This window comes from Zeus faber, assembly GCF_960531495.2.
Source record: "Zeus faber genome assembly, chromosome: 17".
In the NCBI taxonomy this organism is placed as follows: Eukaryota; Metazoa; Chordata; class Actinopteri; order Zeiformes; family Zeidae; genus Zeus; species Zeus faber.
In genome coordinates, this window is record NC_137204.1 from 11151551 (window position 1) to 11177822 (window position 26272).

Genomic DNA, 26272 nt, shown 5'->3' on the forward strand with positions numbered 1-26272 from the left:
AAACAGCAAAGACTTTTTCCCCATCCCAGCAGTGGACACACTAGAGGATTCAGCATTACAGTGATCACACATCTCAACGACCCTGGAGAGATTCATGGGAGTAATTCTGCATCACAATTCAGAAATACATATTATAAAATAAATACAAATGGAAAGAAAGATGCATAGACACTACCATCCATCTGTATTTAAATTTTTTAATGAAAAAAAAAAAAAAAAATTATACCTCCATCCGGTAAAAAAATTATACCTCCAAACCTCCATCCCCAAATAAATACTGTATTACTTGTGATGTGCAAAAAAAAAAAAAAAGAAACCCCCACAAAAATCACTTAAACATTTTAGAAATTACATGTGATTATTCTCACACACACACACACACACACACACACACACACACACACACACACACACACACACACACACACACACACACACACACACACACACACACACACACACACACACACACACACACACACACACACTTAATATTTCATTGGGGTAGGGTTGTAGTGGCTGCGAGATAATTTTTTTTTTCTTTTTAATTTGTGATCTATATTTGTGAATTGTGACATAATTCCTTCCATAGAGGTTTCATATAATTTATGGTGCTAAAGATTTGCATCAGATGCTTAGCAAGCCCTTTGGTGTAAGCTCAGGGGTACTCACCCTACTTTAAAGGGAACTTCCCGTCCCTTCTCTTTTCCATTAGTAGAACATTTATTGACATAACTCCTATAGTTAACTTTAACTGAGTGAGGATGCAGTACCCGTCTCTCCAGCTCCTCCATCTTTTTCCAAAAACAACATTACTCATTACCACTGTCCTCCGTGTCGTCCTCTTCTCTCTCGTTTTGTTCGTCTCTCTCCCTTACCACGTGGCTTTCCGGGTAGTTGAGGATTTGACGGTTTGTGTGGATGAAGTACTGCTGCTGCTTGAAGTACACCTTCAGTACTCCCTTGATCACCACAAACGATATGCCGCCCTGGAGCGGAGAAGAGAGGAAAGGGATAACTGACCGAGGGAAACAGTTAAATGGCGGCTGAGCAAAGGAGTGCAAAGTCAAATTTTGGACAGTTTAATTAGTGAATCCATTGAAAAGTGCCTAGAACTAAACTATTAGGAGGAGTATTAACGATTGAAAACTATTCACTGAGGAGTGATAGTGATATAGTCCTTCTTTCTCTAATTGATGACCAAAATCTGAAAGTGTGTACAGGTACTCCTCACTTAACGACCTACCTGTTCAACTACGGTTTGGACTTACGAGCAGCTCTCTGACCAGTCTGTATTGTACACTGTGTACAATACCACGGCGTCTCAGCATCCAGCATCTCATCACGCATCACCCTTTATATACTATGTACACTATATATATATATATATATATATATACATACATACATACATACATACATATATACACACACACACACACACACACACATACATATACATATATATACACACACATACATATACATACATACATACATACACATACACACACTTTATTACTGTATACACTATACACTCACCGGCCACTTTATTAGGTACACCTGTTTAACTGCTTGTTAACACAAATAGCTAATCAGCCAATCACATGGCAGCAACTCATTGCATTTAGGCATGTAGACATGGTGAGGAAGACTTGCTGAAGTTCAAACCGAGCATCAGAATGAGGAAGAAAGGGGATTGAAGTGACTTTGAACGTGGCATGGTTGTTGGTGCCAGACGGGCTGGTCTGAGTATTTCAGAAACCGCTGACCTACTGAGATTTTCACGCACAACCATCTCTAGGGTTTACAGAGAATGGTCCGAAAAAAAGAAAATATCCAGTGAGCGGCAGTTGTGTGGACGAAAACGCCTTGTTGATGTCAGAGGTCAGAGGAGAAAGGGCAGACTGGTTCTAGACGATAGAAAGGCAACAGTCACTCAAATAACCACTCGTTACAACCAAGGAATGCAGAATACCATCTCTGAATGCACAACACCTGGAACCTTGAAGCAGATGGGCTACAGCCGCAGAAGACCAGACCCCAGGTCTGGTCAATAGAAGATTGGAAAAACGTTGCCTGGTCTGATGAGCCTCGATTTCAGCTGCGACATTCAGATGGTAGGGTCAGAATTTGGTGTAAACAACATGAAAGCATGGATCCATCCTGCCTTGTATCAACGGTTCAGGCTAGTGGTGGTGGTGTAATGGTGTGGGGGATATTTTCTTGGCACACCTTGGGCCCCTTAGTACCAACTGAGCATGGTTTAAATGCCACAGCAGACCTGAGTATTGTTGCTGACCATGTCCATCCCTTTATGAGCACAGTGTACCCATCTTCTGATGGCTACTTCCAGCAGGGTAATGCACCATGTCACAAAGCTCAAATCATCTCAAACTGGTTTCTTGAACATGACAATGAGTTCACTGTACTCCAATGGCCTCCACAGTCACCAGATCTCAATCCACTAGAGCGCCTTTGGAATGTGGTGGAATGGGAGATTGGCATCATGGATGTGCAGCCGACAAATCTGCAGCAACTGCGTGATGCTATCATGTCAATATGGACCAAAATCTGTGAGGAATGTTTCCAACACCTTGTTGAATCTATGCCACCAAGAATTAAGGCAGTTCTGAAGGCAAAAGAGCGTCCAACCCGGTACTAGCAAGAGTACCTAATAAAGTGGCCGGTGAGTGTATACGCTATATACAGTATAATATATACACTGTATACATCTCATCACCATTCTCAGTCTCAGTCTCATTCCTGCAGTCTGTCAGTATACACTACACTAGTTTTCACAATGGCCACGCCCCCTTACTGTGAAATAACATGGGTCCTCGCTTTATCAACCAATTCGCTTCATGACCTGGTCCTAGGAACGAAACTTGGTCATTACGTGAGGAGTACCTGTGTAATATTTACCTACTTTATTACGATAAATGCATTTTGCTTGTTTGCTTTTTTTTTTGTTAATATCTGATTAATAAGCACTTTGAATTGCAGGGTATGTATGAAAGGTGCTACACGAATAACGATTTCCATACAAATAAAGGTTACTACTGTTATCATCATATTATTATTATTATTATTATAAACACTGTATACTGTTATAGCTTTTATAATATCTACAATACCAATACCAATTATTGAATCAATATGAATGCCCATTTCAATCTTGTGATCATGTGGATGGGCCATCGTTTAAGGCGTAGCACTTAACTGCCTTGAACTCTCGATTAGACTGAAAAACGCCAGTTGCCATACCTACCGGTTGAACTTGATCGGCCATCAAAGACGGAGAGAAACATACTCACTAATATGGTGCGCTGTAGTTTGGAGGGGACTCCTCTAAACAGCAGTCTTCCCACAAGGTTAGCGATGGTGGGGAAGATCAGCGCTCCGCACAGAGTCCGAGACACAGACAGGTGATCGCCTCTGAAGGCGCCGTCGGCCGGCCCGCGGGGCAGGGGATGGCCTGCGCCAAAATGTAAAATAGGACAGTTAATGCATTTAATTCATTCTTTTGTTTACACAAATATTTGTTTATTGACCGGCAAGGTGAGGAGTCCTCTAAAGTAATGTAAAAAAAAAAAAAAAAAAAAGTGTTTAATATAAATATTGTTTTGGTAAGCCTCTAAAGTGTGTTATGGTTTGTATATGGAGGTAAATAGGGATTGTTAAAAAATATATATTTTTGATAATATTTTTTATGATATTTTGAACGATTGAGGTGTGCCGACAGGTTCAGATAAAGAAAAAAAAAATCAATTGAACGAATAAATCGAACATTCTGACCCATCCCTAGTAGTAAAGGAAAACTACCCATTATACAACTTCTGAAAATATTCTTTAAATTAATTGCTTTTATGGTGCAAAATAATGTTTCTTTTTTTTACCCCACGGACCAAAGACTGTTTCTCAATGATTCCATTTGATGTACTAGTGGGTTGACTTTGGGCAACAAGTTAATTTATTATTGCTCATTATTTACAAGTGTGTACAATTATCATCAACAAAGGGAGCAGTCAAATCTTTGTTTTGTCGGCCACTTGTTTTGTTTTTTTCCCCCCTCCATCTTTCTTCACCCGCTGTTCCTGCATTTCCATTGCGGAATGCAAAAAACATTGTCTTTTCAAATGAAAACCACTTTATTAGAGTTCATCTTAGTTCCCACCCCCCTTATTTATTCACCCATACTCTCTGGTCCTCCTGCTATAATTCTACCTAAAACACAACACACTGATCTTCCATCTTTCACAGAGCTGTATTAATTGTCCCTTACGCTTTAGAGAGTGAGCTCTAAACAACTTCTCTGAGCGCTTTCACAGAATAACACTCTTTCATTTAATTTTAAGAGTCATGCGTGCCTTCTAGCCAACTCCAGCAGATATATCATGTGAGAGCTTGTAAGAAGAGCCTTCTTCACTCATTCCACCATGGACACAACTAAAACTGCTTGAAGTGTGTGGACTGTAGATTTATAGCTAGAATCACATGCAGCATCTTCCAAAAACGGATGCAACTTTTATCCAACCTGACATCAAGTAAAACATCTTCACACCTATTGCCTATTGTTTTTCACGCAATATGAAAGTATAGAAGCAGACGAGAAAGGTATCATTTGTGAGAATCAAGCAAATATTTTGGAAGCTATGGCTTATTAAAGATTAGGTTTTGAAAACAGAAGATCTGAGAAATCTGCCTTTCAAGTATTAGAAGCATTTACAGACGTTTGCAGTAGAAAATACACATTTAGAAACACAATTAGTGCTTCAAATGACTACATTTGGATAGTGCTGCACGTCAATGAGATAAGGTTGAATGTGTTTTTCTAAAATAATATTTGAATCATTCATTTATGAAAATATTGGAAAAATGCATAATTCAAGTTAATCCTTTCATTTGAAGTAATGTTTTCCATTCTAAATTCATGCTCACTGTACTAGCACGCTGCTGCTTTTACTGTTTTCTAACATTGATAGTGTTAAGAAAGTGTTCCAATTCAGATGGCCCACATGAAAATCCATCACCAGAAAACACAATTTCCCAGAACACAAATGGCGGGGTCCTCCCAGCCAAATGCATTCTGGGAGTTGGTGTTTCCTGGGAGCACCACACTCAGACGCCTTCTGCTGCCAGGATATGATTGAGAGCCTCTGCTCCCCTCCTGTCGTAATCCATAACAACACAGAGATGATGTTTTCACGGAGAAGTGACATTTCTTGCTTCTGGGGTTTATTTGATGTTGTTTCTTTAAAACATTATTTACGTCAGCTCTTCTTCTTTGGGTCCTGAGGCGGCGTCAGCGCAACATTTTTTTTTTAACCACGCAAGGAAGACCCGGTGTTGTCCGGGTTCATTCATTACCTTATTTTATGAAAACGGTTTCACATTCCGACTTCACATCACACAGCATATGGAAGGATGATCTTGATCTGTATGTTTCCATTAAAGGGAACCGTAAGATCGCCGTTTGTGCAGTTTTGCGAGTGCCTAAGTAACTTTTTCCCCTGTGTGATGCTGGTGAATCACATAGCCTCGTAGAAACTTAGAAATCAAACACATTTTTCAAAAAACGTCGCGAGATAGAAAACAACCAGAAATCTGCTAAAATCTAATTTTTGACCAGGAATACTTATTATGCGGCCGCAGCTTAGGATGCGGCAGGTCACATATGTTTCTCTCGGTATTTGTCCATTTTTTAATTTCCATTATGTACTCATCTTAGGTTCAGCTTTCTGGTTCACTGCTAGCTTTATGACATTAGTTTACGTATATGACCACATTTTTAATGTCTATTCATAGTTGTTTTTTATTATTTTGGCTACTCCAGAAATGATCCAGTATATGAGTAAATGGGATGAATGCTATCACTGTAAAAAAAATTAACTAAAGGTCTGTGTGTGGTGTGGTACCTAGCACCAGCGTCTGTCGTTGGGAAGAGTGTCTCTGCCAGAGCCTCACGATGTAGTCCTCCCAGCGGATCATCTTGCCCAGGACCAAAACTACAGGGATGGTGGGAAGACCCATGAGCAGGAACAGAGGGTCCGCTCGCTCCATCACATACAAGCCCTTCTTATGGCCCACAACCTGGACATGAACATTTTGAAAACAAATCGCCGAGTTACATTTATAACGTTTCCAAAGTTCGACTTCGATGCGTCGTCGTGTGTTGTACGCCTTGCGTACCTGCATGACGGTCACGGCGCCGTACGTCACGGCAGACCAGTAGACCGTTCCGATCACGACCCCGACGGCGGCGAACGGACTGACCCGCGACAGAGCCTTGTCTACTTGCTGGAGGAAATACACCAAGGGCCCTGAGGAAAGACGTTAACACGGCGAGTCTAAACATGCCTTCATCGGTTTACCACTTTCACATGGAAGATCGAGGTGGTGTGATTGTGGTTACTGGACACACGACATAGAAAACTATGTGGCCAGCCCCAACTAATTAATGGGCTGTTTCAGCCACACCCATTACTGCATAAAATCGGGCACACAGCCAATGCCATCTCCTTAGACTAACATCTGCAGTAGAATGTCTCTTACTAAAGAGTGACTTTCAACGTGACGCAATCCTAGGATGCCATCCACGGTTTATGGATGTACTTTCAGCCATGTAGTGTATATGAAGCAATCCCCCCCCCTCATCTTCTCACCCATTTTTGGAAAGACAATCCGGTATTCCGTGCCACATTGGGGGCAGCTCACCGCCCCGCCGTTGTTTCCCTTTTGCTTCTCGTCGAGCCACCGCTGCAGGCACGACTGGTGGATCCATTTGGTGCAGCCTTTACACCTACAAGGGTTCACCCACTCTGCCGCACGGTCCTCTCTCTCAGTGGCAAAGCACACCCAACAGTGTCTACACACGCAAATCATAAAGGATGGGTGAATGGGGTGATCTGCCCGAGGAACTGTACATATTTAGGGACATATCCAAACAGAAATGTCCCGGCCTTACTTCTCAGGTGGATCCTCTGCACCGGCCATGGTGAGTGCGTGAGCCTCTTGCTTCCTGCTTTATCGTGGGCAGAACCTTTGAACTCCCCCGCTCTCATCACACCCTGACAGGCACAGACACACACACACACACACACGTTAACAACGTCAACAGTATCAAAACAACAGCCGTTAGTCATCTTCGATAGCGACAACTGCGTACTTTTACGTAGCCACTCGCGCGTATATGCTATTCCGAGTTTATAGCGACCTTCCTGTCACACAGTCTAATGGAGGTTAGCGCACCTAGCTAGCTTAGCCAGTTTGATATTTGGACCAAACAAAACAACACAACCGACACCACGCACTAAAAGACAAGCTCAAATTCACAAATCGCCAGTCGGCTTATTTTACACACCACGACATACTGTAGATAAGTATCACGCCTTTTTCTTTTTTTTTTTTTTTTAAGTATTCCAAAGTACGGAGCGATACTTTTCCGGCGCCTCTCGGTAAACGTTACCAGCAGGTTGTACAGCGCAGCTCCGGGACCGGCCCGTGTGAACGCGGGCGGGCATAGCGTTCCGAACTCACTAGTACCTGAGGGGAGAGAGCTTGGAAGTGCTAAACGGCTCCACAGCGAACTTTTATGGATCGGGGTGGGAGTGGGAGTGGGTCCTTCCCGGCGACCCCACCAACAGAGCAAACAGGCACCCGTGCACGCACGCATGCGCATTGCGTTTCCGTCCGTTCACGCCCGAGCGACCGTACCGCTATCGCGCGAAAATGTACATGAAAATATACTTCTAATGGAGGAATAAACAAATTCAGATTCTGAATTATTATTTAATCCGGTGTCCGACTGAAAATGCATATTCACTGTCACTGTTTTTACAAGTATAATATACAAAGCATACATTACAAAAAAAGGTATACATTTGTACCCTACATCTAATTACATATTATTTTGACAAAACAAAACGGAAAACGGGTTTACAGAGCAATGACTCAAAGCAATAACGTGAACTGTAGCTGCACAAGGAATGGAGGAGAGAAGGGACACTGTGCACGGTGTGTCCAGCACCTTGACCTGGACGCAGCAAGGAAGCTCAGCCTGGAAGTGTTTATTATAGGGGCCACTGTGGCCCAAAGGTGTTGCGCTTTGTGTACCAATGGAACTGTGCCGCCATGCGGACGGTTCCAAACGCACTCTGACCTCCAGGCCAAAGAGCACCTCTTGGTTTGGCTTTGTGTACATTTTTTTTTTTGTTGCGGACTGATATCTCGATATTTTCTTCAAATATCAAAATATCACCACGGCACTTGATAGACATGTTTACCATCGTGTTTCTCGCTGCCCTGACGAATTTCAAGTGGATGTATTACTGTGTAATCATTTTACAGCAAATTGAATGTTTTTGCACTTTTTTTTTTTTTTAATTTGATTGCCTAATAGTTTCGCCAATGTTTGAGCAGCCTCTTAGCTTTTCTCCAACTACATTCATGCGAATACCGCGGACCGGGTAAATTCCGTGTCATCCGGACGTACGGTTCTCGAGATGATTTTTGAAGGTTTTTCAAAAACCTGATAGGCGGACCTTATAGGCCCCAATTTAAAAAAAAATAAATAATAATAATCATAATGTCTCGGCCGCATAACGTGCATCAAGTTTCACTTTTCTCGGACAGACGTGGCGGAAGCGACGAGCCTTTGACTCCGAACGCGTGTTTATAGCGCCCCCTATGCGCCAATCGGTGGCATTGTTTGTGTCCAGTTTCTTTTTACGCGTGGCCTGGACTATAGAGGTGTGTTGAAGTGGACAAAAGGCTCCCGATGCCTGGATGAATTATTGAACCCAAGACATGGGAGAAGAATACACGAACGAACGAACAAACAAATAAATAATATGAATTCCAGCATTTAGAATAGGAGGAACCCCAATTACTAGAGGTAATTAAAAAAAAACAAAAGGACGCCAGGGAGAGCAGTTTTACACATGTGTGACGCTGGTATCACCTACATCGTTTGCAAAAAAACCTTTTTTATCATGGGAAATGTTTTATCCGATTTATGGTTCAAAAACAATCAAACCCAAACACGAATCTGGCGAAACGCACGCCGCTCCGCCGCACGTCTTCACGCAGGGCTGCGCGGCCCTTCCTGACTGTGACGCTGGGTCCCCCCCCCCTCCCCCCCCCCTCCCCCCTCCGAGGCCTCCGATTGGACGGTCGCGCTGCCACTCCAAGCCGGCGCGGGACGTCACGCCGTGGGCGGGGCCTCTCCGCCACCGGGCGAACGGAACGCGAGCGGCGGGCGGGTCCCCGAGCAGAGCAGAGCCGAGCGGAGCGGAGCGCAACACGGCGGCCGCGTCTCCCGCGAATTGAAACGACGAACTGGCAAAGGGGGAAACGCCCGACAAGCGATCGAAAAACGCACCCCGACGAAGCGGTCCGTCATGGAGTCCTACGACATTCTCGCCAACCAGCCCGTTGTGATCGATAACGTGAGTATGGTGACGTCATTCGCCCATCCACACCCTAGACCAGCCCAGGCCGCCGGCTATAGCCACGTTAGCTTGTTGTTGTGTTGATGCTACGTGTGGGGGCTGACTCTGACAGAAACGTCACCGGTCGGTAGCGCAGTCGTGCGCGTTGAGTCTTCATTATCCAGAGGCAGCGACCGGTTGTCCACCATAATTAACGTGGCCCGGTAGCCGGGCGTTAGCTCGCCCGGCGCTGACGTTAGCCGGAGCAACGGTCTGCATCGTTAGCTCTGTAGTAGCAGCATTACGCTAACATAGACTGCAATGCACGGTGTTGTCACCCTGTGGGGGGTGAAATTAAGTCTCCCCTTTACTATTTATTGTCGCTTTAGACCCTAGAGCCGCTGAAGGAGGGGAGGGGGGGGGTATTTATTTTTTTTTGCTGCCCCTCCCTCCCCTCTCCTCTCCGTGTCCACGGTGTGGATGTGAAGTAGAGACAAGAGACGTGTTCAGTCTTCTGCCAAACCAGAGGCTGGTGACTCTTCGCTGGTGGCCTCGGGCTGCATCTTGTGACCTCCCCATCTCTCTTTTTCCTCTGTCTCTCTGAGTGTCTCACGCAAACACGCAGCCCCGGGAAGGCGTTTTAACGTTTAATCCGTAGGGATGAACTAGGCACGACCTAGTCCCTCGTATCTATATTTTAGTTGGTACTTGCTTTTCCAACAATTACCAGTCACTATTAAACTTTTACTAGTCAAAACATATGATTTACTAGTGCTTATTTATAAGACGCTAGTAACTATTGCAATAGTTGCAATGTTACAATGACATTTTTGTCATTTATTTCTATACGGTTCCTTCCGTGTTTGAGATATCAAATATTTCGCCTCAGACTAGTATCTATTCCCATTGTTACCAGTCACTATTAATACTAGCACTTTTTCATTACTGACTACTAATGTCTTTTCTTGCTCGTACTAGTGCATTTTTTTGTTTTTCCACTGACAATGAGGTTTTTTTTTCCTGTCGTACTAGTCAAAATAGCTGGTTGTTAGTTTAATTTGTAATGATACTAGTAAAAATAAAACGTTACTAGTAACAACAGGAAAATGCACTAGTCCCTAATGAATAAGTACTAGTACTAGTTTAAAAGTGACTAGAAATATTGCACTAGATACTAGTAACAATGGGAATAAACACTTATCCGAGGCAAATATTTAATATCTGAAACATGGAGCCCCATAGGATTCAGTGACAAAATTGTCCAAATTGTTACTAGTACCATTGCAATAGTACTAGTATCTTATGAATAAGTTCTCATACCTAATACATTTTGATGAGTAAAACTGAAACAGTTACTACTAACTGTTGGAGTAGTAACTAGTAACTCAAATATAAGCACTAGTAACTTAAAAAAAAACCCAGACTAGTTCCTCCCATGGATTAAATGTTACAATGGCTTGACATACACAGCTAGAGTAGGGGGGGGAGAGATATACTCTATACTGTACTATAATACTCTGTGTAAACCGTAATCCACACTTGTCCCCATCACTTCTCTTCATAGGGTTCCGGAGTTATCAAGGCGGGCTTTGCAGGTGACCAAATCCCCAAATACTGTTTCCCCAACTAGTAAGTGTAATCTTACGCCTTTCAGACACCATTTATTTATTGTGTTATTTTTTGTTTCTCCAAAGAATAAAACGATCAGAGTTATGTATTTTGAATCTGAATTCATCGTGATCGTCCTGTTTTATCTGTGCTTTCTGATCCAGTGTGGGCCGTCCCAAGCATGTGCGCGTGATGGCAGGAGCCCTTGAGGGGGATCTATTCATTGGACCCAAGGCAGAGGTATATCATAATAACAACGATGACGTTGTTATCATCTCTATTTTTTTGTTTTCAAAATTTCTTTTAATTTACTGAAGTGTTCAGGTACAGCTCATCTCATTTTTCCTGATAAGTGACCCGAAAAAATGTATACTGTCTTTAAAGGGACGATCTCTTTCGGTGGAGTATCTTGGACCTTGGATTTATCACAAGCTGTACAAAAACATACAAATACAGTGCAAATGGAAATGATTGTCCCTCCATGTTTTGATATTTCCCCCTGGCCCCCTCGCACCCATACCTCACCCTTTGCCAATGCAATGAAGGCTTAATAATAATAAATAAAATAAACATTAACAATAGTAATCACAATTATACCATAAACAGGCGAATAAAAAATACAAATAAAATAGGTTAGCAAGCTTAAAGGGGACCTATTATTCTCCTTTTCAACAAGTTAATATAGGTATCTGATGTCCCCAAAACATTATTATTATTTTTTATTTTTCATTTTTTTGGAAAATACCACTGTGTTGGGCTGTTTCTGTGTGTGGCTTCAAATATAAATGAGCTGCCCGGCCCCTAGTTCTCTTAGCCAATAGGGGTTGGACACAAGTACCGGGTTCTGTGAACCAATGGGTTTGAGCTTTACTCCGGGTTTCATTGTATTTCATATTTAAATTTTGAGGTGAGAAATAAGCAATCCAGTTGCTGAATCTCCACCCATAATAGATCTACAAGGCTTAATTCAAAAGTTAGTTCCAACTTTCCTTGCCGATACAATACAACCTTCTTATTCAAATTCTTCTAATTTAAACTTTTTGCCGTCCTTTGTGATGGAATGAGTCAGGTGTAACGAAGCAGAGATGCTAATCAAATTACTAAACATTACTACAACTCTTATATATAAACAGACACGAAAACATTTTGTTTAATATATTTTAATGGAGTCATCAGAGCAACATATCGCCTGTTTCTTTTTGCTGTCGTACCTCTCCCTCGCTCTAGGTTGTTATTTTTTTCACCCCCCCCCCCCCCCCCCCCAAAGCCATTCAGAAGGTGCCGTTATCCGTATCTACCATCTGAACTAGGGATGTTAATAATTATTCGACTATCGATTCAATGCTAATAAGAATTTAATCGATTTAAGGTTTTGTCTAATCAATAAGACCATGACAATCTGCGGTCTTGTTGTTATTGTATCAGCGTGAGTCTTTGGGGCACAGGGCATTTCCAGGGGGGAAAAAAAAACAACCCAGCCACGTAGTAGTAGTACTCATCGGAATGACAGCAGGCAGTGGAAGAAAAAAATGCCCGGTGGTGTGGGAAGTTAGTAGTAGAAGTAAGCGGAGGCTTCCGGAAGAATGACAAACAGCAAACATGGTTGCGTGTAGAAAATTAGTTTCTTCATGCAGAGGCAGAAACGATGGATGTTTATTGTTTATTTATTGTTTATTGTTTATTTATTGTTACACGAATGTTGTTGTTACACTAATCTCTGTCGCAATGTAGCTTGAATGTTATTCTCCCTTGTAAGTCGCTTTGGATAAAAGCGTCTGCTAAATGACTAAATGTAAATGTAAATGTAATGTTTATTGTTGCTCAGCAATTAATACTAGTTCAGATGGAACACGGTAGACGGGAACGTGATAGCGGCACTTTCTGAACGGCACAGAGGGAGGAAGAAAGACCCGGAGCGAGGGAGAGGTACACGGGCAAAACCAAACATGCGATATGTTGCTATGGTAATGACTCCAATTAAATATATTAAACTATTTGGTATCTTATCATGTATAAGAATTGTAGTAATGTTAAGTGACTTTATTAGCGTCTCGTTGTCCATATCTGCACCAGGCATCCAGCTCAGTCCGTCGCGGAGGACGGCGAAGCTGCAGCCATGTTTGTTGATTGTTGTTCTTCCAGAAGCTCCATGTACTTACTACTTACTACTTCTTACTCCCCTGGGGTTTTTTTTGTTTTTCTTGGCTTCACATACTTCACATTTTACCTTCACATACCAACAGGTATAGGTTTTCAGAGTCAATATTTGAAAACAAAACAAAACTAAAACGATCCAGAACTGAATCTTGAATCTTAGCCTTGGACCTGGACCTTTGCATTGTACATAAACGTCGCCGCCATATTGGAACAGTCGTGGAACTTTTTCGTTCTCCAGGTAGATCAGAAGCCCTTGAATAAAAAAAAACGACTCAATGAAATCTGTTAAGAACTGTAAACGTTTAGTGCTTTTTTTCCAGAAAAACTGCAACTCTCCTGTTTACTTGTGTTTGTTTACAGGCCAGTCTTTCTCGTACCAATATGGCGGTGACGTTGACGTAGGATAATTTCGGTTTTAAACCGGACGCAACCTGCAAGCCAAAGGACGTATCTGTGTTGTTTTTAATCCTCATCCCTTTTAGTTTCATTGTGGCACGGCACAAATAGGACTACAACTTCCTTGTAGCTTGATGGCGGCGCATATTATATACGTCAGAATCGTGACATCTTATTTTGAGCACCAACACAGCTGAATGGCTTTTTCAATCTGTGACGGTTTTCCCAATTCCAACTGCCAGTTCCTATTTATGCATTGCGCTTTACAGGTATTTTCTAAGTTTAATTCTCAATGAGCCAGATCATTGAATTAGCAAAATAAAACGCTGGGTCCATGGTCCAGCACAAGCTATGGAATGGAATATGTATCGGCGATGTCAAACCGAGGTCCCATGGGTGAATGACGTCAGTATCGGCTACCGATATTGGATCGGATTGGTCCCATCTCCACTTACATTTCCCTCGTCTGCAGTTACTTGGACAGTTAGTTTTTCTCTTTTAAAAGATTTGTACTGCTCTCTGCAGCCATCAGACCACTTCCCATGCTTAGCTCTTAGCGTCGATGCTAGCATGCCCGGTGGCCCTCCAGCCGTGGGTGAAGTTTCTTAGATGGGGCGGTTCTAATTCTACTGAAGCCCTGAATAACGTCGATAAGGGCTGCAAATCTGAACGGCTTATTTCACCACTTGTCCGTCACTTCCAGCTTCACCTCTGCCAACTTCGCCTCTGAGGGAAACACACCCAGAAACGGCACAGTTACTGTTTTCACAATGATAACTAGGGGTCTGTGCTCTAGAAACATGTGACCCGGGACTCTGTAGCTGTCTCTCTCGCTGCCAGTCCTCTGGTGGGATGGTCCTGGTCGCTCTTTTCTTCTTAATGACCATGCCTGGGTGCCCCCAGGCATCAAGCCTAGTCACTCTATACAGTAGATTATTTCTTCATCTCCCCTCTTCCTGGGCCACCTCTACCAGGTAACCCGCACTGATGCCTTGGCAATGGTAACGTGAAGCTAATTTCTCTTCACCCCATTGGCACCAGCATTGATCTCACTCGATTCTCGCCCCTTGATTGGCCATTGGGTCACAAAGGTCAACCTAGCGAGGTCCATTCTAGCTATCCATCTTTTGCTGAGACCTATTGTCATTTCCACCACCCCATTAGCCTGTGGGGTGTAAGGGAGGGACTCTTATCACAGCATTTTTGTGGCAACTATCAACCTGGGCATTCCGGAAGTGCTACCTGTTGCCGTTCTCAGCTCCTTGGGTACCTAGACAGCCCCACCGTAGGTCTCGCGACCATGGCCGTACTTTTTTCACCTCATACGGGGCTTGCGTACTAGCAGACTCACACAAGCCACCTCCGTCTTGGACAGCTCCTCTGTAAGCCATTTATAACGGTTTTATAATCGATTTCTCTGTCAGCAATGAATTGCTTGTCGTACGGGCGCCTGAATATTTTTAGTATTTTTTAAGCTTATTCTGCGTAATCACCGGGTGTCATGACATTTCACTGCATATATGTATGACCGTATGTATATGTATGTGACAAATAACCTCTTGAGTCTTGAATCCTTCTCAGTGCGGGGAGCTTTGAGTCACTATCTTTAATCATGCATTCTTATATGTGTAAATCACTACCATTAAATCATTATCATCTACCATGAATCATTCTAATCATTGCATTCTACCATGGATCACTTGATATCTAATTATTTAATTCAAAATCATGGAAAATTATAGAAAGATTATTACTGAGCACATCCCTACTGAAATACATCATGCTTTAACACGTTTAATCACCTAGCATTGGCAACTGTAACTCCCAGTCGAAGATGTTCTGTTGGCAACCTTCTCCGGGCTCTGAATTTATCTAGTTCCTCACGTAGATCAGCAAGAATTTCTAAGAGGAATAGAGAAGGCAAATTTTTCCCCAAAACCCAACAGCAAATAAATATCCCCTTTCCAACCTGTCGAATGCTTTTTCTGCATTTAATGAGATAGCTACCTCTGCAGCGTCTGATGGAGATGTAGAATGAATAACATTTAGGAGCTGTACATGAGAAAAAAAATGGCGGCCCTTCATGAAACCTCTCTGGTCCTCTGAAATAATATCCCTCGAAACAGTGTCCAGTCGGTAGTCAAACGCTAGCATTTTTGCCAGTGTTTTAACATCCACGTTCAAATGCGAAATAGGAAAGTAGGAAACACAGTTTGTAGGCTCCTGGCCAGGTTTGAACAGAAGTGAGATTGATGCTTGGGTCAGCCTTGGAAGAAAATGGCCTGTTGTCAAACATTTCCAAAATGAGAGGGGCTAGTTTATTTTAAAACTTCAAAAAATTCATTAGGGTTCCAATTGGGACCTGGGGATTTGCCGTTTTGTATACTTTGTAAATAGCTTACCACTTCCTCCAATACGAAAGGTTTTTCTAACTCCAGATTTTACGCCGTACTAATAGTAGGAGTTTATAAGTTACAGTGGTACCTCGACTTACGACTGCATCTACTTACGACTAATACAAGATACGAGTAGCGATAGTCGCCAAAGTTTGTATCGACTTGCGACCGACTGCTCCAAGATACGACCGTGGAAATTTGCATGATTTCATAATTGATATGGGAAAAATAGCTTCGACATACGACTGTTTTAACATACGTCGTTCTTCTAGAACCAATTACAGTCGCAAGTCGAGGTACTACTGTATTATGAAAATTATTCATGTATGTTACCAGGGGCTTCTGATGTAGTAAGATAAAAATGTATTATTTATAATTGCAGGGTCTGCAGTTACATTTTGACGAGTCCCAATTTGGGAAAACATGCGTGAAGTAGACTGAAATTTTATTTGATGAGCAAGGAACCGACCTGCCTTGTCTCCATTTTCATGAAATGTACCGCGTGTACGGAGCATCAGTTGTTCTGCTTTGGCAGCAGATAATAAATTGAACTCTGTCTGCAGTCCCAAACTCTTCTATACCACTCTGGGGTAGGTGCCTCAGAGTATTGTTGATCCAGGTCTAAAATGGATTCAGTCCGTTCTTGTATTTTTACTCTGCGCTGTTTAACAGCACAATGCATTATTTGAGTCAGTCAAGTAACTACTGTAATTATAAGGCTATTTTCGCAGGTAAAATGTAGAACAATACTTTTTTATCTTTTTCTAGGAGCCATTTTATTCCAGTGTAAAATAGAACGTTTTGCTATTATTTAGACTTCTCCTTCCTAGAATCTGGTGAATACATATAATTATTTATAACCATAATTTATACCCATACCAATAACCTATCCTGTGCATAGGATCACATCGTATATTTTATACATTTATTATATTTTTATTTATATATTATACACAGACTATTCTTTTTTTTCCCTTTTTCCTCAGATATTTGTGTATTTTTGACAAATTTTATTTTTTACCTTACTTTTTGTTCTATTTATTTATTTATTTGATAAGGGATGCACCGCGTTATCGGCAATACATCAGCATCAGCCGATATTTCCATTGCTGAATTCCACCGCCCTATCGGCAAATAAGGGGCGATTCAGCGATGGCAGTGGCCGATGTTTATGTGTTGTCGCACTGGCTAAATGTTTCAGTGTTTCCGACACTTAGACTTGACTTGGGCGGGGCGCCCAGGCAAGGCTCGAGACTAACGGGCGTCCCGGGGTACGGTAAGAAATGCGACAGAATTATTTTTGTATGTATAACTATGGCTTAGTAAATGACAGACTGAACTGCGCGCTGACTACAAGGGAGCGCGTCTTCTCATGCTGTTACTATAGTTATGGTGGCCAGCAGAGGCCAAAGGTGTGTTTGGCTAACGGAGCTGATAAAGCTAACCGTGAACAGAGCAGGCTTTCTGTTCAGAGGAACATGAAGCGTTAAACAGTGAACAGCACTTTAGTGTGACGACACCAGAAACTTACGGTAATAATGTCAAGGTTTCAAAAATGATTTACAGTCCAGGATCTAATTTAACTGCTCGTTTATGGTAACATCCAAAATTCTCTGTGCAATCCCTGCGCTCACCCTCTTTTACCCACTTCACTGCCCTGCCTCTAGGACCCCAAGTAGGTGGTCCTCTGACTGCCTAACGACAAATAACATTGCCTAACTGAAAATAAACATTCACAATACAACATTTACAGCAAATAAATGTACTTAAGTACTTCAGCTATGTACTGTTTGGAGGTAAAGATGCTGTGTTTTTGGAGTTACAGACACTTTACATCAGTGTTAAAGTGACATTTTACCAAACTTCTGTCAGAGATGGAAGTAACCAGATACATTTACTCCAGGTACACTGCTGAGGTATTTGTACTTTGATAACAAAAAGTGTTTTCAGCTGTTATTTATTACAAAGTGCTTTACATAAACTTAATATAAAACAATAAGAAGCAGCGGTTAACTCACATATAATCACATATAATTCTTTTATAATCAATCCTGCTCATCCTCTTTCTTTAAGTGCGACTTTGTCATTTTTTCTTAATTCTGTTTTTTTTTTTTACAGTTTACTGATACCTTTTCAGTTTAGTTTCAAACCTATTTCTTTGAATGGAGCAAAATATATATAATTATTTATTTCTTCAACACTTTAACGTTGTTTTTATTATAAAAAAAAGTTATAATAAAAGTGAAGAAACAGCACAAGTTCTGGATTTTGTGTGCCAGTGGTGTTTGAACATGGCTTCAGGGTTTTGTTTTATTTACTATGTAAACTTTCACAGATTTCACCATATCAGTGCACCAAAACCTGTTTCTGAACCAATTTGAAGCAAGAAATAAATGATCCAGTTGCTGAATCTTCACTCATATTAGATCTGCTAGGCCCAGATCTATGTTTTTGTTTGGAGGAGCGTGAATTGAATTGTGTGCCGCAGCTTATAGTACAGTCAGTGGACACACACACACACACACCGAGAAACACACCGCGATGTCTGGAGCAGTACAAAGCTAAGAGCACTGTGCGACCCGGCCGGTCCCGGGGCTTTTTGTTTCCTTCAATTATGGAAACATCGTAAAATAAAATGCATCCATCTTTGGTTGTGTCTAGGGCACACACATAAACACACAACAGAATAATTTTTTAAATACTCACATTTCCCTCGTCTCCGGTTTCTTCAAGGGGGGGCAGTCTTAATACCTCTTTTATTTTAAAATATCTGTGGTGGTCTCTGCAGCCAACACTTCCCATGCTAAGCGCTTAGTTTCCAAGCTAGCAGGGTCCGGTCGCGCTCCAGTCGTGGGTGGAGTTACTTCGATGGAGGGCGGTTCTAACTCTACCGAAGTGACGTATATTGCTGCAATTATGTATATTAGGGCAACAAAGCTGATTGGCTCGTTTTAGGACATGTTTTCTGAAACAGACAGCTCACAGACCCAAATGTATGTGCTCAAGCACTGAAAAAGTGAGTTTTGCATAATGTCCCCTTTAAGCTTTTTTTTTTTGTTGTTTTTTTTGTAACCCTAATCTTCTGTATCATCTGATTCTTTTCCCCTTCCTTTCCTTACTCCTTGTATTCTAATTATCAGGAGCACCGGGGGCTGCTGTCAGTCCGTTATCCCATGGAGCACGGGATTGTGAAGGACTGGAACGACATGGAGAGGATCTGGCAGTACGTCTATTCCAAGGAGCAGCTGCAGACCTTTTCTGAGGAGGTGGGACCTTCTATTTACTTTTCTCTCCAGTTTTTCTCCTGTCAACTGATCCAAAACACAGGTTTTTATCTGCTATTACAGTAGTAGAGTACTGATTGGATACTGAATTAATTAAAAAAAATATACCCCCCCTTTTTTGTAACACTTTATTTATACATTTTTGATTTTTATGACGACAACAATGTGACCGCATGTGATCACGGTGATGTGAGAAAAGGACAGGTACATCAGGGTTCTTGCTGGGTCCCTTGAGGTGCTTGAATTTTGTCCTCAAAAATGTCAGTGCTGGAAAACCTTGGAAATGTCCTTGTTTTTGTGCTGAAGTTTTTGAAAAGTCCTCGAAAAAAAAACTGCGACCATTGAAAACCTGGGATATTCCCCCTGGTTTTGTTATTCAAGTCATGACTCTCCCTCCCTCCCTCCCTCCATGCAGCATCCTGTATTATTGACCGAGGCTCCCCTCAACCCCAGCAAAAACCGGGAGAAGGCGGCCGAGGTGTTTTTCGAGACCTTCAACGTTCCCGCGCTTTTCATTTCCATGCAGGCAGTCCTCAGTCTGTAAGTGCAACGCATGATTTGTATTGTATAATTTGTTTTTATTTTTTTAAGGACAGTCCTTGCTTTTATCCATAACATATACCTACAATAAAGTCATTACCAGTGAATTGTCAATTGTCAAACACGTCTAATGTTGAAACTCTTGTTAAGTGTATCTTAACTGTGTGTGTGTGTGTGTGTGTGCGTGTGCATGCGTGCGTGTATATTCATGTTTTTAATTAATATTTGTAAATTAAAAAAATCTTATCTTATACAAGCCTGAATGAATAACATTACATGTAAAAACAATACCACAATATATCTCAAATATCTACGTTAGTCTGTCTTATATAAAAGATAAAGGATTTGCTGATGAGCACGCTTTCTCATAAAAATATTAATATATTGATACATCAAGAGAATCGTTGATTAATAACACATTGTTATTGATCCATATATGATATTTAAAATCAGTGTGGTGTGTGAAAGAGAATATATGAGAATGTGAAATAGGCTCTATGAATCAATAGTTGCTCCGCTGCTGAACTGCTGTTCATTTAACTGCCCAGTTTTGTGCTACTTTGATTCTGCTGTGATCAAAGTGTGGGATAACAAGCCCTCAAACCCAGAGAGCGTCCAAACCATGCACTGCTCCAGACTTGTGTGTGTGTGTGTGTGTGTGTGTGTGTGTGTGTGTGTGTGTGTGTGTGTGTGTGTGTGTGTGTGTGTGTGTGTGTGTGTGTGTGTGTGTGTGTGTGTGTGTGTGTGTGTGTGTGGGAACACACGCTTTAATCTTTATTGGAACTTAGCAATTAACAATTACTTTGACAAAACAAGTACCGCGTCCTTACTGACCTAAAGATAACGTCAGTCAACATTACTGTAACTGAACAGTATCGCCGAGCGCCCTTAGATTATTAGCGCATGATGATATACATATAATTATGTTTCTTCCATTGGGGACATGCTTTCATATATGGTTTTAAAAAGCGTTTGAACATTGTTTTAAGTTAATTAACATAGTCAGTAAAGTGATAGAAATGATGCATGTGTTATTTCTTAACTCATTTGAATTAGTATATTTTTTTGATTGTTCTGTTTTTTTTGCTCCTGTAACACCTGAATTGTCCTCGGGAGATGAATAAAGTCTCTCATATATGATGTCATCTACGGATAAGTGTATTAAACAGATTTTTTTTTTCTTTATTCTTTATCTACAGGAATCGTTGAGAAAGTGTTTTACCAAAAAGTGGGCTGTTATTGCAGTGTGCGCATAACAGCGTAGACCAAAACAGCAAAAGGCTAAACTCTGCGTGACTGAGAAACAGAGAGGTGCTTCTATTTCCACAGATCATCTGCGTCTATCGCGCACTCTGATTTATTGTCTTTTGTGTACAACTCTGCCCTGAAGGTACGCCACGGGCCGCACCACCGGCGTGGTTCTGGACGCCGGCGACGGCGTGACTCACGTGGTGCCCATTTACGAGGGCTTTGCCATCCCCCACTCCATCATGCGTGTGGACATCGCCGGCCGAGACGTTTCCCGGTACCTCCGTCTGCTGCTACGCAAGGAGGGCTACAACTTCAACACCTCGGCAGAGTTTGAGGTTGTCCGCACCATTAAAGAGGTGGGAAGCCTTGAATAGTCTGTTTATTGTACTCTGTGCAAAACGTTCTCTTTATATCGTATTCTGATAGCGAAATCGCCTGGAATGATTCTGATTAAATGATTTTGATCATTTTATTGAGTAAATATGCGCATGTCAGGATTATTATTCAAAGGTTATTTGTTTCATAACGTCAGTTTTAGTAACTTCAGTTATTAGGTTTTTATTTTTAGATTTCATAGGCTTATTCTTACCCATTTTTGTGTCAGTCTTTGAATTATCTTATTATTCTACTTTGATTTAATGCACTTTGTTTGTTTGCTTTGCTGTTTTTGTTGCTATTTGATACCTCCTTTAATGTAAAGCACTTTTAGTAGCATGTCTTGGGTGAAAGGTGCAAAACAAAAAAATGTTGTTGTTATTAATAATAATAATACAAATATTATTATTATTATAATTTGGTTATTAGTCTGAATTAATGAATTTCACTGAGGCAATACCCCATGCTCATCCACTACTGCTTTGTAGATTATTTTTGGATTAACTGAATATAACTGTATTCCGATGTCATTCCAAAATTTCAAAAATCATTTTTTTTTGTCTTCTCAAACTTTTCAGCGGGCTTGTTACCTGTCCCTCAACCCCCAGAAGGATGAGACTTTAGAAACGGAGAAGGCGCAGTACCTCCTCCCAGACGGTAGCACATTAAATGTGAGTACATATCGTAGCTGTTTCGAGCTCGAAACAGCAGGAGCTTAAAAGTTCAGCCACTCTTCCCAACACAATCCTAATCCCTTTTAAAAAAATAAAAAATAAAAAAATAAACCCTCCATCTCACCCCCGCGCAGATCGGTCCGGCTAGGTTCCGTGCTCCAGAGCTGCTGTTCAGGCCTGATTTGATCGGGGACGAGAGCTCGGGCATCCACGAGGTGCTGGCCTACGCCATCCAGAAGTCAGACATGGATCTGAGACGCACGCTCTTCTCCACCATCGTGCTGTGTGGCGGCACCACACTCATCAAAGGTCGGTGTCGGGCCAAGACGCAAGAACAAAAACACGTCGGGGCGGTTTTGCCGACGCAGATTTGGCCAAACGTCAGACTAAACTACACTCTTAATCTGGATGAACTGAAATGGCCGTTCTCAGTCGTGGTTTAAATTAGTCTCAGACTTTGGGTAAAAAAAATTAATAAATTGGATTTAAGCGAAGGCTTCAAATAAACCTGGCCAGAGTGTGAGTCAGGTTTAATTTAGAGATGATCTATTGTGATCCTTTTTACACAAGTTAATATATGTCTCAGAGTTCCCCAAAACATGTTTGAATTTTTATTTATTTTTTGCTGAAAATACCACTGTGTTCCCGAAGGGGCTGTTTGTGTGTGTAGCTTTAAATGTAAATGCCCCAGGTTCTGTGAGCCAATGGGGTTTGCGAGGTGCTGTTGTTTTACTCCGTAAACTTTCACCTTATCAGTCCACCAAAATCTGTTTCTCAACACATTTGTGGCGAGAAATAAGCAATCCCGTCGCTGAACCTTCCCTCATATTAGATCTACGAGGCCTCGTTTAAATGTTTGTTCCAACCTTTGTTCGAGGAACACCGCACGAGGCGCCGCATCGGGGACTTGTTGTTTTAAGTAAACATCGGAAAATAAAATAAATACATCTACGATAAAAACACTATTTTCTATTATCATTTATTTATTTTTTTTAGAAAGAAAGAAACACACAGCAGCTAGTACCTTCCTACTCTCAAAAACCAATTGGATGAATCTAAGTAGAATTAGTTTAGTCCTGATTAAATAAAGCCAGTCTGTGAAACCGCTCCTTCGTGAATGAAATGTTTGGCTTGTGGTTGACAACGTGATCATATCTCATTGTAGTCTTTTGTCCACGGATACGCATAAACATGTAAAGCTTTCAACAACTCTTCCAACAGGCTTTGGAGAACGACTACTAACAGAAGTCAAGAAGCTGGCACCTAAAGATGTTAAGATAAAGGTGAGCCTCGGTTCTATGTTTATGATGTTCTTAGTAATGTTCATGCCACTTTTATTAGAAATGCCGCAATACTGTAACTTCTACTTCGAGCAGACTAACTGCCAGTGGCACATATTGGGCTCACTCTTCACTAGTTGCATAGTGCTACATCATGTTAACTTGTGTAGATAGATGTGTACATGTGGAATTTCATATCTAATTTTAATAGACAAACTGCCACGTGCACATATTGGGCTCAATAGTCACTAGTTGGCATAGTGCTACCAGTAAGCATAGTGTTACTAGCATTGTGCTACTTAATGTTGTCTAAATCAAGGTGCACATGTGTTTTTTCTTAGCTCATTTTAATTTGTATCTCTCTCAACTGCAGTGTTCTGCAGTCTGAAGTGTGATCTCATCTTATCTTATTCAGCCTTCACAACTTAGGCGATTCTTGAATCTTGAAAACGTCACCTGTATGTCAATCATTGGCTTTCCACACGCTCGTTGTTAACGCCGCGCAAATGTCTCTTCCGCTCGGCCACAGATCTCCGCTCCTCAAGAGAGGCTCTATTCCACATGGATTGGGTAAGCGGTTTCATTTTTATTCTATTAGGATTCATCCTAATATTTTTATTATTATTATTATTATTATTATTATTATTAGGATGTCTACTGATTAGGCTGACTAATCCGATTTTTGTGTAACTATTTTCCCTGTTCCACGGCAACCCTGCAGCGGCTCTATCCTGGCGTCACTGGACACCTTCAAAAAGATGTGGGTGTCCAAGAGGGAATACGAGGAAGACCGAGCACGTGCCATTCACAGGAAGACCTTCTAAAGGTGCCCCCTCCCCCCAACCCCCACCCCACAATTACCCCACCCCCCACCCAAGAACTGCCCTTAAAAAATCAACTTCCTCCTCATGGCATACGGACGGAGACTCCATAACCTCCCCTCCCCCCTTAGCGACTTGGACCGATCCATCTCGGGGTACCTCAGCATTTCCCCCCCCTTATTTATCCACCCCAGCTTCCGATGCACCCCCTGCTCTTATCTCACGGTTACGCACTCACATTCCCGGGTGTGTCGGGGTTTTTTTTGTAAGTTACTCTTTCATTAGGCCGTCGGGGTGCAGGGCGAAGGCGGGTCTGACCCACCGCAACCGTTAGTACCACGCCTAGTCCGCTCCATCTTTTACCACAGACCCTGCTTGATACACCACAATTTACAAGTCCAATTTAATTTTAAGTGTCAAAAGGAAGGATATCGCCCTGTAACACCCAAATTCCCCACCAGGGATTATTATTATCAAATGTTGATTCAAGCAAAGTTTTTTTTTTTTTTTTGTTGTTGTTTTTTGCTACTGTTAAAAAAATAAAATAAATCCATTCCGAACTGGAGAGATCTTCTTTAAAACAGTCTCTCGTGACTGTCTATTTTATAGTTCTTATTTTGGTTTTATTTATTTTTTTTGCGGTTGTTGCATTGGCTGGGGGGGGAGGGGCAAATGTCGGGCGCTGTATGTAATAACTATTTCTGTCCAATCTGGTTACTACTAGGTAAGGTAGGTAAATGGTAAATACTACTGTGAGATATATATATATATCTCTGTGTATCTGTGTATGTGGCCGGAACTACAGTACATAACTGCCGATGATTCTCTCCTCTTGATTGACTCTACCCTTGTTTAATCATCCATATCAAGGAAGGTTTTGAAATTGATTCAACCGGGTATATATTATGGCTATTTTGGTAGCTGCTTTGTATTTTTTTTAATTATTATTATTATTATTATTATTAGTATTTCTTTTTTTCTCCACTCCACAAAACTGAAGTAAAGTCAAAAAAAGGAAATTCCTCGAAATTGGCAGATACACATTCTTAGGCACGGAATACCTATGGCTGTTGAGAGCGAGATATTACATTTTGTGGAAGCGCGCTTTTTTTATTTTGTCATTGTACCGTTGGTGGCGGGCCCATTTGAAATGCCAACTTTTTTTTTTTTTTCTTTTTTGTTTTAAGCCTGTTGATTAAAATGAGCCCTTCAAAATCCCATATCCCAAAAAATGCACAGATCCTTTCCAAGGATAAGAGCTGAAAGAGAGATTTGCTGAGAATACCCCCCGCCCCCTCCAAGATGGCTCATCTTGAACTAGCTTTGCCCCCACTTATTACTGTACCGCTACATCTCGGGTTCACGTTTCCTGCTATCTTGCCAGTAGTGAAGGAGTTCTGTCCAACCCTCCCTCCCTGTGTGTCCGCCTTAACTCTCGCGTGCAAGCACCGCCATGTCTACACTCACCAACTTCTGCGTTTTTGGGTGTTAGTCAAAAGGTTCTTCGAACATCATCCGCCTTGTGTACAGTGGAATGCTTTTCAGAAACAACAGCCACCACCGCCGCCCCTCCCTCCCCACCCCCAAAAACAACAACAGACTTCAAATGTACAATACTGTTTATTCAAGTGTTGCTTTTACTTTTCGTAAATTCAGTCTAATAAATAAGTTAATGGCTGCTGCTATTGTGTCTCGTGTTGTTTCATTTTCCCGTGTCAGAGGGTTTATTGACGGTATACTCACTTATATGATGCAGTTTGTTCTGTGAACACTAGATGGCAGTATATCTTAATTGAGGAATTTCATTATTTCAAGTCGCAGGTGAGTCAAAGGGAAGAAATAGCTCATGCCAGAGGGGGAAAATACATGAAGGGGGGGGGGGGGGGGGAGTGAAATAATTCTAATAACTTTGAAATTTGACTGGGATTGATTACCTTAAAAGAAGTCAATCTCAAGCCCTCCCTTTATCGCTTGACCTTGACGTCCCCGTCTTTGGCAACAGTACCACACACAGGCTAGGTTCTGTCAAAGGGAGCTTCGCACAGATCTCCTCTAAGTT

General features: G+C 41.7%; 2 protein-coding genes across 3 annotated transcripts; one reads left to right on the forward strand and one right to left on the reverse strand.

Moving 5' to 3' along the window:
• Positions 1 to 493: 493 nt before the first annotated feature.
• marchf5l (membrane-associated ring finger (C3HC4) 5, like) lies at positions 494 to 7666 on the reverse strand. 2 transcript variants are annotated; one of them, XM_080018381.1, is made up of 7 exons: positions 7546 to 7666; positions 6968 to 7070; positions 6666 to 6868; positions 6193 to 6323; positions 5919 to 6093; positions 3318 to 3478; positions 494 to 989 (listed from the first exon to the last, which is right to left on the reverse strand). In XM_080018381.1, the coding sequence occupies exons 2-7, from the start codon at positions 6994 to 6996 to the stop codon at positions 813 to 815; spliced, it is 876 nt and encodes a 291-aa protein (XP_079874507.1). In that variant the 5' UTR covers positions 6997 to 7070; positions 7546 to 7666; the 3' UTR covers positions 494 to 812. The 2 variants fall into 2 exon arrangements, with proteins under 2 accessions (XP_079874507.1, XP_079874506.1); XM_080018380.1 differs by having other exon boundaries at positions 5919 to 6323.
• Positions 7667 to 9266: 1600 nt separating this feature from the next.
• On the forward strand, positions 9267 to 25891 carry actr1b (actin related protein 1B). The gene is made up of 11 exons (XM_080017483.1): positions 9267 to 9449; positions 10996 to 11060; positions 11204 to 11279; positions 19129 to 19254; positions 19688 to 19812; positions 21203 to 21419; positions 22017 to 22109; positions 22247 to 22421; positions 23334 to 23395; positions 23922 to 23962; positions 24114 to 25891. Exons 1-11 carry the CDS (start codon positions 9402 to 9404, stop codon positions 24214 to 24216), a joined length of 1131 nt encoding a protein of 376 aa, XP_079873609.1. The 5' UTR covers positions 9267 to 9401; the 3' UTR covers positions 24217 to 25891.
• Positions 25892 to 26272: the final 381 nt, after the last annotated feature.

Excerpts from the sequence above, each read along its gene's own strand:
- marchf5l (XM_080018380.1), bottom strand. The coding sequence starts at position 6,996 with ATGGCCGGTGCAGAGGATCCACCTGAGAA. Across the intron at positions 6,869-6,967 it reads GCAGAGGATCCACCTGAGAA|ACACTGTTGGGTGTGCTTTG; the intron begins GTAAGGCCGGGA and ends TTGCGTGTGTAG. Across the intron at positions 990-3,317 it reads AACTACAGCGCACCATATTA|GGCGGCATATCGTTTGTGGT; the intron begins GTGAGTATGTTT and ends TCTCCGCTCCAG.
- actr1b (XM_080017483.1), top strand. The coding sequence starts at position 9,402 with ATGGAGTCCTACGACATTCTCGCCAACCAGCCCGTTGTGATCGATAAC. Across the intron at positions 19,813-21,202 it reads ATGCAGGCAGTCCTCAGTCT|GTACGCCACGGGCCGCACCA; the intron begins GTAAGTGCAACG and ends TCTGCCCTGAAG. Across the intron at positions 22,110-22,246 it reads CAGACGGTAGCACATTAAAT|ATCGGTCCGGCTAGGTTCCG; the intron begins GTGAGTACATAT and ends ACCCCCGCGCAG.